The following is a 17565-nucleotide window of genomic DNA, read 5'->3' on the forward strand; positions in this document are numbered from 1 at the left end:
CTTTCCAAAATATTTTAGCATACATCTGTTAAGGACAGGAATATTTTCTTACATAATCCTGCTATAATTATTGTACTGAAGAAATATAATATTCCACAATACTATTGGCTAATACAGGGACCATATTTTCACTTGTTTTGTTATAATTCTTTCTTTTGTCTTTTATGACCTGATCTTTTGAAAGTTGTTCAGAATATGTCTCAGTTTGTATTTGGCTTGTTGATAAAAGCTTTCAGTAGCTGTAGCATATAAATGATATTTTGTTTGGATTTTAAAGGATAATCATTTACTGCTTTTAGGAATTAAGGAAACATTAACAATCATTCATACAACATTCTAAGTTGCAAATGATAATGCCTTTCAAAACTGAAAAATTAATGAAATAATTATACTTCTAGAACTTGTCATAAGGAAACAAAAGTCCCTAAAGATACATGTACAAGAATATACTCTGTTGCATTGTTTGTAATAGTGTCAAGTTGATAATTGATATAGCCAATATAAACACAGATTCAGTTAAAAGCTCAGGATATATGACTATAAACAAATAATTATGCAGTTGTTAAAGATGATAACATGTTTGCATTAGTGGGCATGCAAAAACATCCTTCACATATTGTTTAATGTGAAGAGAAAATGACAATATAGCTTAAGATGTAATCGTCTCTAAAGTGTATATTTACATAGATAAATATGCATATACAGAAGATTGAAATTTCTGAATCATGGGGTTATGAGTGTTTTAAAAACATGAAGGTGGAAGGGGCTAGAGAGATGGCTTGGTGGTTATGAGCACTTGTTGCTCTTTCAGAGGACCTGGGTTTGGTTCAGGGTATCTGTAACTTCAGTTTCAGGGGGCCTGACGCCGTTATGGCCTCCATGGGCACCTGCACCTGTGCACTGACGCTGTTAGGGCCTCCATGGGCACCTGCACCTGTGCACACTTAGCACATAGCACACGTGCATACACCCAGGCACACACTTATACTCATAAAATAATTTTTTTAATTGGGGGAGAGGGGATGGCTCAGTGGGTAATTACTTAGCATACAAGTGTGAGGATCTGAGTTCAGATTCCCAGAACCCAGGTAAAGCCTGTACACAGGATTTCTCTGTTGTAGCATTGGCTGCCCTGGGATTACTTTGTAGTCTAGGCCTCAAACTCAAAATCCACCTGCCTCTGCCTCCTTAAGTGCTGGGATCACAGGCTTGCACCACTGTGCCCAGCTTCTAGTGTGCCTTTAATCCTGATGCTCCTATGTTGCAGGGTATTTGATCTCATTGTGAACCCTGAGACTATGAACTGTAAAACCCTGTTTATGGTTTGGGTTTGTTGAGTCCTATTAACAAATACCTTTACTCCTAAAACTTTCTGTTGTAAACAGGTGATTATGGCTAATACAGCCATAAATTTATAGGGATGTAATTTGATACAGCAGTGTAAAACACAGATTAACATTCCTCCAGCCTCAGAAACAAACTGTAAAGTAAAGAATGCTAAAAATATTAAAAGGTATTATTGAGAACAGTCACAGACTGTCTAGGTTGTCCATAAGCAGAACATAACAGGTATTGGTCTTTCAAAGGTACCAACTGCCCTACCTGTAAAAAGGCTAATCAGGCATAAAATATAAAAATAAAAAAATTTTTCAAATAATATTTAACAAAGGCACACTTGCCTTACTGGCATGAAATGAAAAATGTGTTTTCTTAAACCACATGATTTAAATCATATTAGAATGTTAGATTGTAGATTGCCACATGGCCCATGCCACCTTGGAACCAGTTTTTGAGTTTTCTTCTTAAATAAAAAGAATAGGGCTGGAGAAATGGCTCAGAGGTTAAGAGCACTGGCTGATCTTCCAAAGGTCCTAAGTTCAATTCTCAGCAACTACATGGTGGCTCACAACCATCTATGGGGAAATCTGATGCCCTCTTCTGGCGAGAAGGCAGAACACTCTATACATAATAAATAAATCTTTAAAAAAATAATAAAAATAATATTTTTGTTTGTTACTAAAATCACAGTTATGAGATTTAAAATGTTTTAAGTAAATTCAAAGGGTTACTACAGTTCCAACTTGTTTTCTAAGAGTTGGAGGCAGAAGAACTTGAAGGGGAAGTGGTAGCCCATGCCTTTAACCCCAGCAGAGAGAAGCCCTTCTCTTCTCTGTGCTGTCTTAATACCCCTCAAATCACTTAGATACTGAGCTGCCATGAGCTATATCTGAGCAGAGACTCTAGGTTATAGCCATGAATCATCCTTGGTTGGAGTATCAGTCTCAGGAAAGACCCCTGTGCCCAGATTTTTTGGTTCTGTTGCTCTCCTTGTGGAGCTCCTGTCTGCTCCAGGTCCCACTATTTCCTTCTTTCATAGGATTCCTTGCACTCTGCCCAAAGATTGATTAAGAGTCTCAGCATCTGCTTTGATACTCTGCTGGGTAGAGTCTTTCAGAGACCCTCTGTGGTAGGCTTCTGTCCTGTTTCCTGTTTTCTCCTTCCAAAGTCCATCCTGTTTGTCTTTCTGAATGAAGACTGATCATCCTCCCCAGGGACCTCCTTCTTGGTTAGCTTCTTTAGGTGTACAGATTTGGTATGTTTATCCTATATTCTAGGTCTAGTATCCACTTATAAGTGAGTATATACCGTGTGTGTCTTTCTGCTTCTGGGATACCTCCTTCAGGATGATGTTTTCTAGTTCCCACCATTTGCCTGCAAATTTCATAATTTCCTTGTTTTTAATAGCGGAGTAGTATTACATTTGTAAATGTACCACAATTTCTGTATCCATTTCTCAGTTGAGGGACATCTGGTTGTTTCCAGGTTCTGGCTATTACGAATAAAGCTGCTACTAACATGGTTGAACAAATGTCTTTGTTGTGTACTTGAGCATATTTTGGATTTATGCCTAGGAGTGGTATAGCTGGATCTTGAGGAAGCACTATTCCTAACTGTCTGAGAAAGTGCCAGATTGATTTCCAAAGTGGTTGTACAAGTTTACATTCCCACCAGCAATGGAGGAGGGTTCCCCTTTCTCCACATCCTCTCTAGCATGTGTTGTCACTTGAGTTTTTGGTCTTGGCCATTCTGATGGGTGTAAGGTGAAATCTCAGGGTTGTTTTGATTTGCATCTCCCTGATGACTAAGGATGTTGAGCATTTCTTTAAGTGTTTCTCTGCCATTTGATATTCCTCTATTGAGAATTCTCTGTTTAGCTCTGTACCCCATTTTTAATTGGATTATTTGGTTTGTTGGTTTTTAAATTCTCAAATTCTTTATATATATTCTGGATATTAGCCGTCTGTCAGATATATGGTTGGTGAAGATCCCTTCCCAACCTGTAGGCTGTTGTTTTGTTCTGACATCAGTGTCCTTTGCTTTACAGAAGATTTTCATTTTCATGAGGTCCTATTTATTGATCGTTGCTCTTAGAGATTATGCTGTTGGTGTTCTGTTCAGGAAGTTGTCTCCTGTGCCAATGAGTTCAAGGCTCTTCCCTACTTTTTCTTCTAACAGATTTAGTGTGTCTGTTTTTTTTTTTAACTGTCTTTTTAAAAAAAGATTAATTTATTTTTATACAACATTCTGTCTGCACACCAGATCTTAGTATAGATGGTTATGAGCTATTATGTGGTTGCCAGGAATTGAACCCAGGACGTTTGGAAGAACAGCGAGTGTTCTTAACCTCTGAAAGACCTCTCCAGCCCCCGTGTGTCTGGTTTTATGTTGAGGTCTTTGATCCACTTAGACTTTAGTTTTGTGCAGGGTGATAAATATGGATCTATTTGTATTTTTCTACATGTAGACATCCAGTTAGACCAGCACCATTTTTGAAGAGGCTATCTTTTTTCCATTGTATTGTTTTGGCTTCTTTGTAAAAAATCAAGTATCCATAGGTGTGTGGGTTTATTCCTGGGTCTTCTATTCAATTCCATTGTCCACTGTTCTGTTTCTATGTCAGTGCCATGCAGTTTTATTACTGTTGCTCCACACTACAGCTTGAGATCAGGGATGGAGATATCTCCAGAAGATGTTATTGTACAGGATTATTTTTAGCAATTCTGGGTTTTTATTTTTCCATATGAAATTGAGAATTGTTCTTTCAAGTTCTGTAAAGAATTTTGTTGGTATTTTGATGGGAATTGCATTGAATCTATAGATTTCTTTTGGCAGGATGGCCATTTTCACTATATTAATCCTGCTGATCCATGAGCATGGGAGATCTTTCTATCTTCTGATATCTTCTTCAATCTTTCTTCAGAGACTTTTTTTTTAATACAGGTCTTTTACATGCTTGGTTAGAGTCACACCAAGGTACTTTATATTATTTGTGGCTATTGTAAAGGGTATTGTTCCCTATTTCTTTTCAGCCCTTTTGTCTTTTGTATACAGGAGGGCTACTGATTTTTTTGAGTTAATTTTGTATTCAGCCAAGTTGCTGAAGGCGTTTATCAACTGTAGGAGTTCTCTGGTAGAAGTTTTTGGGTCACTCATGTATACTATCATATTATCTGCTAACAGTGATACTTTGACTTCTTCTTTTCCAATGTGTATTCCCTTGATCTCCTTTAGTTATCTTATTGCTCTAGCTAGGACTTCAAGTACTATATTGAAGAGATATGGAGAGAGTGGGCAGCCTTGCCTTGTCCCTGATTTCAGTGGGATTGATTTAAGTTTCTCTCTGTTTAGTTTGATGTTGGCTATGGGCTTTCTGTATATGCCTTTACTATGTTTAGCTATGTGCCTTGTATACCCGATCTCTCCAAAACTTTAAATATGAATGGGTGTGGGATTTTGTCAAATGCTTTTTTGGCATCTAAGGAGATGATCATGTGTTTTTTTTTCCTTATGTTTGTTTGTGTGGTGGATTACATTGATGGATTTCCATATATTGAACCACCCCTGCATGCCTGGGATAAAACCTAATTGGTTGTGGTGGATAATATCTTTCATGTGTTCTTGGATTTGGTTTTTGAGTATTTTATTGAGTATTTTTGAGTCAATGTTCATAAGAGAGATAGGTCTGAAATTCCCTTTTTTTGTTGGGTCTTTGTGTGGTTTAGGTATCAAGGTTACTGTGGCCTCATTGAATGAGTTTGGCAAAGTTCCTTCTGTCTCTATTTTGTGGAATAGTTTGAAGAGTATTGGCATCAGCTCCTCTTTGAAGGTCTGGTAGAATTCTGCACTGAAACCATCTGGCCCTGGGCATTTTTTTTGGCAGCGATACTTTTGTTGACTGCTTCTATTTCCTTGTGGGATATAGGACTGTTTAATCCATTTACCTGATCTTGGTTTAGCTTTGGTAAATGGAATCTAGCAAGAAAATTGTCCATTTCCTTTAGATTTTCAAATTTTGTGGCATATAGGCTTTTGTATTAAGACCTAATGATTGTTTGGATTTCCTTAGTGTCTGTTGTTATGTCCCGCTTTTTGTTTTTGATTTTGCTGATTTAGATAGTTTCTCTCTGCCTTTTAGTTAGTTTGGCTAAGGGTTTGTCTATCTTGTTGACTTTTCTCAAAGAATCAGCTCTTGGTTTCATTGATTCTTTGAATTGTTTTACTTCTAATTTATTGATTTCAGCACTGAGTTTCCAACTGTCTATTCCTCTTGAGTGTGTCTGCTTCTTTTTTTCTAGGGCTTTCAGGTGTGCTGTTAAGTTGATTGTATGAGATGTCTCAAACTTCTTTCTGAAGATACTTAGTGCTATGAACTTTCCTCTTAGCACTGCTCTCATTGTGTCTCAGAAATTTCGGTAAGTTGTGCCTTCATTTTCATTGAATTTTAGGAAATCTTTAATTTCTTTTTTTTATTTCTTCCCTGATCCAGCTGTTGTTAAGTAGAGAGTTGTTTAATTTCTATGCATGTGTAGGCTTTTTGTTATTTCTGTTGTTGAGTTCTAGTTTTAAGCCATGGTGGTCTAATAGGATATAAGGGGTTATTTCAATCTTTTTGTATTTGTTGAGGCTAGCTTTGTGTCTGACTATATGGTCAATTTGGAGAAGGTTCCATGGGATGCTGAGAACATATAGTCTTTTGGGTTTGGGTAAAAGGTGCTGTAGACATCTGTTAGGTCCATTTGATTTAGGACCTCTTTAAGTGTCTTTATTTCCCCTACTTAGCTTCTGTCTAGATGACTGTCCCTTGGTGAGAGTGGAGTATTGAAATCTCCCACTATTAAGGTGTTGGGATTGATGTGTGATTTGAGCTTTAATAATGTTTCATTTATGAATGCAGGTGCTCTGGTATTTGGGGCATAAATGTTCAGGATTGTGATTTCTTCGTGGTGGATTTTTCCTTTGATGAGAATGAAGTGTCCCTACTTATCTTTCCTGATTAATTTTGGTTGAAAGTCTATTTTATTAGATATTAGGATAGCTACCCCAGCTTGTTTTCTGGGTCCATTTTCTTGAAAAACCTTTTCCCAGCCCTTTACTCTGAGGTAGTGTTTATCTTTGTTGCAGAGGTGAGTTTCTTGGGTGCTGCAGAATGTTGGATCCTGTTTCAGCATTCTGTTAGTCTGTATCTTTTTATTGGAGAACTGAGTCCATTGATGTTAATAGATAATAGTGACCAATGTGTGTTAGTTCCTTTTATTGTGGAGTTGGTGGTGATAGTGTGTGTGTGTGCTTGTTTTCTTTTGATCTTTTGTTGTGAGGTTATCTATGTAGTGTGTTTTCTTGGCTGTAGTTGATTTCATTAGATTGGAGTTTTCCTTCTAGTATTCTGTAGGGCTGTGTTGCTGTGTAGGTATTATTTAAGTTAGTTTTGTCATGAAATATTTTGTTTTCTCTATCTATGTTGATTGAAAGCTTTGCTGAGTAGAGTAGTCTGATTTGACATATGTGTTCTCTTAGAGTCTGCATGACATCTATCCAGGCCCTTCTGGCTTTCATGGTTTCTGTTGAAAAGTCTGGTGTGATTCTGATAGGTCTACCATTGTATGTTACTTGGCCTTTTTCCCTTGATGCTTTTAATATTTTTTCTTTGTTCTTTAGATTAAGTGTTTTGACTACTATGTGACGTGAGAAGTTTCTTTTCTAGTCTAGTCTCTTTGGTGTTCTGTAAGCCTCTTGTATGTTTCAGCCTCTTGTATCTTTAAGTTTGGAAATTTTTCTTCTATGATTTTCTTGAAAATATTTTCTGGACCTTGGAGCCTGGAATCTTCTTTTTTGTCTATTTTTATTATTCTAAGATTTCGTCTTTTCATGGCATCCTTGATTTCTTGGATGTTTTGTGTTTGGGACTTTTCCAATTTTATTTTTTCTTTGAGAGATGTGTCAGTTTCTGCAATTGTATCTTCAGTGCCTGAGATTCTCTCTTCCATATCTTGTATTCTGTTGGTGATGCTTATCTTTGTGGTTTCTGACCTTTTCTCTAAGTTCTCCAGCTCCAGGTTTTTCTCTGTTTGTGTTTTCTTTATTGATTCTAATTCTGTTTCCATGTCTTGAACCATTTCTTTCATCTGTTTGAATGTGGATTCCCATCTTTCCATGATTGCATCTATTTTTTTTATTCATTTTTACTTCATGTGCCTCGATTTGTGTGGCTATAGTTGCCTGTATTTCTTTAAGAGCTCTGTTCATTTCCTCTTTATGTGCCTCTATTTGTGTGGCTATATCTTTGAGAATTTTGTTTGTTTCCTCTTTATGTCCCTCTAGTAACTCAATAGGTGTAGCTTTAAAATCATTATCCTGTGTTTTCGATGAATTAAATTATCCATTGATTTTGGGGGTTGTTGGTGAAGCCATGATGTCCTGATTTTTGTTGGATGCGTTCTTATGCCTGCCTCTAGCCAGCTGATGGTCAGTAGCTTTTGCTATTTATTACTACAGACTGGGTCCGTCTGTCTCTGGAGTCTGGAGTAGGCTTCAGAAAGATGAGAGAGGTCCACTGGTTTGAGAGTGGGTTTTGGTGTTTCAGATGCAGCTAAGGGAGGAAGGTCGCAGGCGCAAGTGCAGAAGCTCAACAGTGTGCATGGAGGTGTGCCTGTCTGGAAGGGTGGAGTGAAAGGAGAAGCAAGCACAAGTGTAGGTTGTGGTGCAGGCATTGTTTTCGAGGGCATGCACAGCTGTCTGAATGGCTCAGTGACTCACAGGCCTGTCGCCTATGTTGTGCTCCAAGCGCTCAGATCTGCCTGAGCTGCACCATCTTGGCTCCAGGAATTGTTTGCCTGAACTCTGCTGGGAGTCCCACAGAACAGGGGTTTCAATGTTGAGAAAGCTGTCCCAGAGATCCCTTGTTGCCTACAGTAGGGGTGTGGGTCGGAGGGATCCAATGTGTGGCTGCTAGGGTAGAGGGACCCGGATCTGGGCTCTGTTCGCACTTTCTTGCAGAAGCACTCATTCGAGGGTGTGTGAAGCAAGCGAACTCACTCGCAGGCTCATATTGTATGGAGGGCCCACACGCACTCACTCGCAGGTGGCTGTGCAAAGTGCAGAGGGCCCACAAACACACTGGCAGGCATAAGTGGTAGTCTCAGAGAACCCACAGTTTTCTACTCTCAGATGTGGGTCCCCTGTTTGGCCATTAGAGTAAGGAGGCTGGGGTTATGCGCTCCCTGCCACAGCGCAAAGGTGCAGCTGAGAGTTCAGCGCTTTCAGGCCCTGGAGGCATCCACTGGGGCAGGGGTCGGGGGTGGGTCTGGATCCAATCTGTCCCAGCTTAAGGATTGTCCCCTCTAGCCCAGGAAGCCTCAAAGTTGATGCTCTGTCTTCAGCCACTCATCCACTTACCAGTTTTGGAGTTTTGGATCTTCTGCCCTTCAGAAACGGTGCACACTGGTTGCCGCCATCTTTGAGAGACCTGAAATGTTGTTTTAAAAATTAAAATCTCATCAGGAGTGGCTGCATTGTCTTCTTCTGTGGTCCTGATGAGTCCTAATTGACTAGGATCAGAAGGAAGGAAAAGAAGACCTCCCCTATCAGTGGACTTGGGGAGCGGCATGCATTCAGAGGGTGGAGGAAGGGAGGGATTGGGACGGGAGGAGGGAGGAATCATAGGGGGGATACAAAGTGAATAAAGTGTAATTAATAAAGAATTAAAATAAATAAATAAATAAGTAAATAAATAAATATAATTACAAAAAAAATTTAAAATCTCAACTGTTCTATTTTACCAATAGACTCAGGATCCAGATGCTGTGGTGAAAATCTGCTAGCTCAGAGAGGCAGAGAATGCTGGACCACACCATAATCACCTGTTTACAATAAACAGAAAGTTCTAAGATTAAAAGTGTGTGATAGGGCTCAACCAAACAAAACAATAAACAGGGTTTTACAGTTCACAGTCTTAATGGAATCAAAAATCCTGCAACACTCCTGTGATGAGCTGGAGACAGGGACAGGATAATGCTTGGAAACTTGGTGTACATATCAGCAAACAAAAGGCCGTCCCAGCCAGGTATGGTGGTTTTTGCCTTTAATCCTAGCACAGGAAAATCTCTGTAAATTTGAGACCAGCCTGGTCTACATATTGAGTTCCAGCCGAGTAGGAGCTAGTGGTGAGACCCTATCTCAAAACAACAGCAACAACAAAACAAAACTCCACAACAAGCAAGCAAGCAAGCAAGCAAGCAAAACCTCAAAAAAAAACAAGAGGCAGTTCCAAACAAGGTGGAAGTTGAGGACCAAGAACAAAGTTGTCCTCTGATCTCCATATTACTTCCGTAGCACATGTATGTTAGTGTACTCATACACAAGTTAGTATATATGTTAGAATACTCACACGCACACACATACATACGCATGCATGTGAATACAGATTTCAAAAAAATAATTGCTGGGCATGGTGGTTTATGCCTCTAATCCTAGCATTGAAGAGACAGGGATAAGAAGATTATTGTATATTTAAGCTAGGGCTTAAGTCTCAAAAGTTTAACTGCCCCCCCCCCAAAAAAAATACAAAACTAGTTGACTAATGTGGTAGCAGATGTCTCTAATCCCAGCACTTGGTAGGTCGAGGCTATTTAAGGAGTTTGAGGTCAGCCTTTGTTACATGAGACTCTCTCAACAGCAACAGCACCAGCACCCTAATTAAAATTAAGCTTTTCTATGTTTTCTAATTTTTATTTGTTGAACATATTTTTTTTTTTTTTTTTTTTTTTTTAAGACAAGAGTTTGTCTGTGTAGCCTTGACTGTCCTGGAACCCACTCTGTGGACCAGGCTGGCCTTAAACTCAGATTCGCCTGTCTCTGCCTCTGCTGGGATTAAAGACATGTGCCATTGTGCCCAACCCCCTGCTCGCATAGCCTTTACTGTCCTGGAACTCTGTAATTCCAGATTCACAGAGATCTACCTGCCTCTGCTTCCTGAGTAACAGGATTAAGGGTGTGTGCCACTATGCCTGGTCTGGACATGTGCTCTTTATATATTTGAGAAATAATGCATATTTTATCCCATTGAGCAATCCAAGTTTGTAGTACTATTATTAAGGTTTTTTAAAAATTATTTTTATTTTTATGGGCATTGGTGTTTTGTCTGCATGTGTGTCTGTGTGAGGGTGTTGGCTTTTCTGGAATGGGAGTTACAAACAGTTGTGAGCTGTCATGTGAGTGCTGGCTATTGAACTCAGGTCCTCTTGAAGAGCAAACAGTGCTGTTAACTGCTGAACTATCTTTCTGGCCCTTTATTAGTTTTTTTTTTTTTTTTTTTTTCATGACACAACACTGTAGATCCTGCCTTGGAAATCCTGTGCCAACCGTAGGGAGCTAATCTAGAGTATTTCTTACATTGTATAGTGAAGTGAGAAGTAGGAACATGGAGATTATGAGGTTCGAAGAAGGGTCAGATGAGAGTATTAACTCGAGAGTAGCCATTAGGAAGAAGACAGTCACTTGAGGGAGTGGTAGAAGGGAGCCTGGCTCAGTTCCATTTTTCTCTCCTGAATTTTCTCTGGGCATAGCAGGAGCTGCAGTGCCTGCCTTTCCCACACATTTTAGTAGGCTCTGATAAGCCTAGCTTTATGTGTATCACCACTGCAATCAAAGCACAGGAAATTCCCACTACCCAAAGGTACCTGGGCGTTTTTGTTTTTTGTTTTTTTTTCCTTGACAATTCTTATCCTGCACTCCTGGTCCCAAGCAATTGCTAAACTGGTGTCTAGAATGATGTTTCTTTTCTAAAGGTTCAGGTAAATGGAATCTGATTAGCATGTATTCTTTTGTGTTTTGAGATTTGCCTATAACGTTTTATGTGTCAATGATTCACTACTTATTTTTGCTGAGAACTATTCCATTGTATGAATACAAAGGGTTTATTTATTTCCTGTTTGGTGGGTTGCTTCTGGATTTGAGCCAGTTAGTATAAATTGCAACTAAAGACCAAGTAAAATCTTTCTAGAGGTGTGTTTTTCATTTCACTAGGGTTGCTGAAACATATAATAAGAATATATTTAATGTTGATTTTCCAATTTTAAAAAATAATTGGTACATTATGTACATGTCTGGGATATAGTGTGATTATTTGATCAACAAATACAATGTATTATAGTCACATTAGGATAATTAGCATTTCCGTGTTCTAAACACTAACATGTCTTTGCATGAAGAACTTTCAAATGCCTCTCTTTTTGTCCTTTAGAAAAGCGTGTCAATTTTATTTTTTTAAAAAATGCCAAAAAGTTCTTTCATATCACTTTGTGGGGAAATGGGGCCCAGGAACAGTCAAGTACTGTCAAGTACTATGTGAATAACATAGGTGCCTTGTGCCTGGGGCGTGTGACACCAGCAGACCTCTGACAGGGGCCCCTGAGGGCTTGTGAGAAGGAATGTCATCCTCTTTTGAGCAATGCTCTTCCTTGAGGAGGATCCCCAGGGCCTCTAGGGAAGTCATTCCTTCATTCTATGTCTTGGTAGCACACATCACTCACTCATTTTCTTCTTCACTTCTACCACCAGGATCATGTATATGAACTTCTCAACACCATTGATGCCTGCCAGTGTCATTTTGATATCGTAAGAGTCTTTGTAATGTTTTTCTGTTGTAGAGGAGAATTAAAACTGAGGTGTAAACCGAGACAGGGGAGGGTGGGACAGAATTGGATAAATGACTGTTTCATTTGTTCTTTCTCAGGACTGTAGTTCTCATTTATTTTTAATTAAAATAATTATTTATTGTGTGTTTGTGGGCGGGAAGGTTTATGTGTTCACGGACCATAGCACATGTATGGAAGTCAGAAGAACCCTTGTGGGAGTCAGTTCTCTCTTTCTACCATGTGGGTTCCAGACTTAGATAGTTAGGCTTGGCAACAAGTGCTTTTTACCCACTGCCATTTTGATGGTCTGACACTGTAATTCTTTTTAAAAACATAAGGTTAAATGCTCTTAAATAGTAAGCAGAACATCAGTGTGTTTTAAATAACACAAAATTATACACCAGCATTTTTATTTCACATCTTTTAATCCTCCAGTAGTACCTTATTTCCTAGTTTCTTTGTATTCTTTTTTTTTTTTTTTTTTTTTTTGCTACTGGGCTTGCTACTGTGCTCTTTGAAGCTAAGGCCTTGTGTATTCTAGGAAGAGCTCTATTACTGACTTAGATTCCTAGTTCTATTTTTTTAAATTTTCTTTACTTTATGTGTATTGGTGTAAAGGTGTCAGGCCTGGAATTACAGACACTTGTGAGCTGCCATGTGGGTGCTGGGAATTGAACTCAGTCCTTAGGAAGAGCAGACAGTGCTCTTAACCACTGAGCCATCTCTCCAGCCCCTCCTAGTTCTATTTTTAACTCTCTCTCTCTCCTTCATTTTTCTCTTCCTGCTCCTTCTTCTTCTTTTGGTTTTTTAAGATAAAGTTTCTCTAGGGTTTCGCTATGTAGCCCTGGCTGTCCTGGAACTCCATCTGTAGTCCAGACTGGCCTCAAATTCAGAGATCCACTGCCTTTGCCTATGTGCACTACCATGCCTGGCCAAATTTCCTTATTTTGTGACAGGATCTCACTAAGTTGTCCAAGTTGGCCTTAAACTTACTCTGTAGTCTGAGCTGGCCTTGAACTTGTAATTCTCCTGCCTCAGTATCCAGAGCAGCTGTGATTATGGCTAGTGTCAAGGTACCAGGCTCTCCTGTATCTTGAGCTCATGTTTAGCACCTGACCTTTGTTTCAATTTCTTTTGAAAACTTTTACTTCTAATAGGCATTGAATCTGTTTATTACTGTAATGGAGAAGCTGCATGACCAGACTAATTAGCCACATTGATCTTGAGATTATTATGTATTTTCACTGTAGAATCTCAACTTTGACTTCACTCGGAGCTACCTGGACTTGATTGTGACTTACACCTCAGTCATTTTACTCCTGTCACGGATTGAGGACCGCCGGATACTCATTGGCATGTACAACTGTGCCCACGAGATGCTGCATGGGCATGGGTGAGTTAGAAGGAGGTAAAGTGCTGCTGCATGGAGACAAAAGAACTTGTTGTCATGATTTCTCCTACGAGAACCTATAATCCACATGGTGTCCCAGGCAAAATAAGATACGTTTTCACATACAGTTAACTATTAAATCTCTGCCAATGGATTATCCACTCAGTATTATCTCTGGTCTATTTATAATCCTGGACTGGCTTCCACTTTGCTTTTCAGGTTATTAAAGGCACAGACAATTCATTTTAGTATTCAGAATTAATACCAGTAAGGTTAAGCCATTAGAGGTAAGTAATGTAAGATAATACACATTAAAGATAATTGGAAGCCAAATAGAAATGGATGTTGGATTATTTGCAATTCTGTCCTCCATTCATCAATGCAGTATAAATATTTAAAGGGTGAAAAAATGAAACATGGAAAGATGAGAGTGAGACACAGCATCGTTTTCTATGTGTGGTGTGCATTCCCCCATGTCTATATGGGTTATCTTGGCACAAACTTTAAGAGATGAGCTTAGAATCTTTGTCTCCCCTTTGGGATTTTCAGAGATTTAGGTGCAGGCATATTTGATATAGATGAGTGAGTGCAAATTTATAGGATAGCTGTTATGCATCCAGCCCTGTCTGGGGAGCCTACAAGAAAGAAACTTTCATGGACCTGTTCAAAACTGTGTGGTTATTTCTAACCATAACTTGGTACACCTATATTGGACATCAGTATATGTAATTCACAGGCTAGCATATCTGTATTTGGAGGGAGTAGGAAATGGCAGCCTGTGCACATATCTGCATTATCCTCTAGGTAACATATGCTGGGAATAGTCCATAACTCTTCCCTCTTCTGCTTTCCTCCAGTGACCCCAGTTTTGCTCGACTGGGCCAGATGGTATTAGAGTATGACCATCCTCTGAAGAAGCTGACAGAAGAATTTGGACCTCACACAAAGGTGAGCTCTCTGAGAGAGAGAAAAATCATCCAGGCAGAAGCATTCACATTCATCCTTGACATTAAGGGTTTATTTGCCTCTTTCCACAGGCTGTGAGTGGAGCCCTCCTCTCTCTGCACTTCCTCTTTGTTCGGAGGAGCCAGGGTGCTGAGCAGTGGCGTAGTGCCCAGCTTCTAAGTCTCATCAGCAGTCCCCCAGCTATGATTAACCCCGCCAATTCAGACACAGTGAGTTCCCTCTTCCTTCTGTTACAAGAGTTACTCTTTGCCAAGACCCTCTCTCTGGAAGGTGCTTTTATTGGGAGACATTAGTCCCCAAGCTGTTTTAGCATTCTTCTAGGGCCTACCTCTAGGTTGGTCTCTTCTTAAGCTAAAAAAGTCATGACTGATGTTGAGTTTCTGATTGGATGAGGGTTAGTATGTGCCTGAATTAACAAATGGATGGAGCTGAGTCAGGAGGGTGTGGTGGCATATTGTATTTGTGCCTCTAGCTCTTGGGAGAGTGAGGCAAGAGGGTTGCCGTGTGTACACAGCTAGCCCTGCTTACATAGCAAGTGTCAGGCCAGGCGAGGCTAGAGTAAGACGTTGACTCAGAACCCAACCAAAAAAGAAATGGAGTCGTTAGGCTTAAGCAGGAAGTTGTATCAGGAGTCTGTTAACTAATAAATGTTGGTATTCAGACATGACAGGCTTTATACTTTCCCTCAAAGAATTTAGAGTCCTGAAAGGAAAATATGCCATAGAAATGCAACTGATGGCATATTTCTGTAATTTAAGCAGTTGGCAGATGGAGGCACAAGGACTGCCACAGTTTGAGGCCAGGAAGGGCCATATAGCAAGAACTTGTCTCAAATGATCACAAATAATGAAACTATGTGGGGGTGATGTAGAGGGTAGGGTATGATTGCTCTGCCGCTGTGAGAACCTGATTTTAGATTGCTGGCAACTGAATAAAGGCTGGACACAGTGCTGTGCGTCTGTACTGTCCGCACTGGGACATGGAGGCAGGCAGCTCTTCAGAGCCAAGGTGATCAGCCATGAGCTCTGGGGTCAGTGAGAGACTCTGTCTCAGAAATATAAGGTGGAGAGTGAGGAATACAGGTGATGACATACTCTAGTCTCTACAAGAATATGCATGAGTGCGTACACACTCACACACACACACACACACATTTACAACTAATGGTGAGAGGTCGTTGATAAGTTCCAAATGAGTGTTTACATTTCAAGTATGATTAAAGAACATAATGAAAGATGAAATTATGAGATTTTAAGTTGAAGCTTTTTGAAAGTATCTCAGTGTTGAGATGTTATGCTATACATTTTATTTGTTCTTACTTCCAGCCTAACCTTGTTCTTTTCCTCATCTATGTCCTTTGCCCCTCAGTCCCTTTTCAGTGCCTTGTTTCTTTGGTGGCAGCTTTCCTAGATGTTGTCTCATTGAAGCGCTTTAATCCAATTTGGTAAAAGAAGTTATTTTTGTTTGTTTTTAGTGCCGGGGATTTCACTCTGGCCTTTGTGCATGCTAGGCATGAGTTCTCCCCTAATTTCTATTTAAAAAAATTAATTATACTTTTATTGATTTATTTTGTATCATAAGTGGGTGGAGCACAAGTACAGGAGTAAGAGAACAACCTTCAGGATTCAGTTCTGTTTCTTCACTCAGATTGGCAGCAGGCTCCTTTACTGGTTGAGCCATCTTGCTGGCTCTATCCTTTCCTTAGAAGTCCTAGGCAGCCGCTTGACCCTCTCTGCCTGTCTTCTCATAGATGGCCTGCGAATATCTGTCTGTGGAAGTCATGGAGCGATGGATCATAAGTAAGTTGTCGGAGCAGATGGGTTAGGGCATGCAGTACTCCCAGAAGCACACTAAAAGCCTTCTTTGCTTCTTGCCCACCTGCAGTTGGGTTTCTTCTTTGCCACGGGTGCCTCAACTCCAACAGCCAGTGCCAGAAGCTGTGGAAGCTGTGTCTGGAGGGCACCCTGTACATCACCCTCATCCGGGAGGATGTGCTCCAGGTGCACAAGGTCACGGAGGACCTGTTCAGCAGTTTGAAAGGGTGAGTGAGTTAGAAGATGATCTTTTGGAAGGTATAGACTCAACAACATACATTTTCCCAAAGTATAGGTGGTAGGGATTAATTTTAACTTTTAAATATTTAGCAAACACTTACTCTATGTTGGTGCCTCACTTGATTTTTAGGTATAGAGAGATTACTAAGATACTGTGAGGCCAGGCTGCCTGATTTGAATTCAAGCTGAGCCACTCACTAGCTGTGTGACCTGGGTAGGTCACTTGACTTCTCCATACCATTAGCTCAGTTTCCTCATCTGTAAAAGTGGTGTCTCTCATTCGGTTGTCATGGTATACCCTTATAATCTCAGCACTTGGGGAGGTGGCAGCAGGAGGACCAGGCTTGCTCACAGTGAGTTCCAGGCCAGTCTAGGGTACTGGCCTGGAACCCTATCTCAAGATCAAAACAAAATCAAGTAGGCACAAAGAAAACACAGAACCACAACAAAATGAAGATGTATCTCTTTATGACCTTGTAGTTTTCTGAAGAGTTCATGTATGTAAAGTATGTGGAAAAAGATCTGGTATAGTACATCATGAACTTTTTTTTTTAACGTGTCAAGCTGAGTTTGGTGGCACACAGTAGTAATGTCAGCATTCAGCATCTAATGCAACATGGGCTACATGTGAGACCTTTTTAAAAAAATACGGCAGTTGCTGAATTACTCAGGAAAGCTTAACCTTTTTTGTTTTATATGTGCTTTCCCTAACACTTTGGGCTTTCTTACTCTTTCCCTGCAGTTTTCTCTCACTCCTTTTTGCCATGTGATTGCTTGTCTACCATGTGTCTGACTTATGTTCTAACTCAAATGGTGTGGTTCTCTCTCTTACTCTTGCCTTCCTCCTGTAGCTTCTGAGAATTGCCACTTGCCTGCCTTGTCCCCATCCCCACCCCAACTTATTCTCTTAAAATCTAGTAAAATTGTTCTTAAGCTTAAAAAGAAAAATTTACAAATTGTTGGAAAATAGTCAAATAGTTGTGACAGAGCAGGAGGTTGGGACACAAAGTGCGGTGTAAGCAGGAGGGGCATTAAGGGTATTTGCACTGGCTTCGGAGGTTCTGAAGAGAATGGGGGACAGACAGACATGAGTTAAACAGTTGCAGCAAGAGAAATACCTCAGTTCCTCCCAACCCTCTTTCTTTCTTTCTTTCTTTCTTTCTTTCTTTCTTTCTTTCTTTCT

At 39.9% G+C, this 17565-nt stretch overlaps 1 protein-coding gene across 4 annotated transcripts in view; it reads left to right on the top strand.

Moving 5' to 3' along the window:
* Nckap1l (NCK associated protein 1 like) overlaps positions 1-17565 on the top strand; it is a 180143-nt gene that overhangs the window by 127894 nt on the left and 34684 nt on the right. For all 4 annotated transcript variants that reach the window (XM_055618248.1, XM_055618249.1, XM_055618250.1 and 1 more), the window contains 6 exons: positions 11896-11952; positions 13223-13365; positions 14220-14310; positions 14400-14537; positions 16079-16127; positions 16213-16369. In XM_055618248.1, the coding sequence (XP_055474223.1) occupies positions 11896-11952; positions 13223-13365; positions 14220-14310; positions 14400-14537; positions 16079-16127; positions 16213-16369 (635 nt within the window). The remainder of the gene's footprint in view (positions 1-11895; positions 11953-13222; positions 13366-14219; positions 14311-14399; positions 14538-16078; positions 16128-16212; positions 16370-17565) is intronic.

Source organism: Psammomys obesus, unplaced genomic scaffold (assembly GCF_907164565.1).
Source record: "Psammomys obesus unplaced genomic scaffold, mPsaObe1.curated_primary_1811, whole genome shotgun sequence".
NCBI classification, from domain to species: domain Eukaryota; kingdom Metazoa; phylum Chordata; class Mammalia; order Rodentia; family Muridae; genus Psammomys; species Psammomys obesus.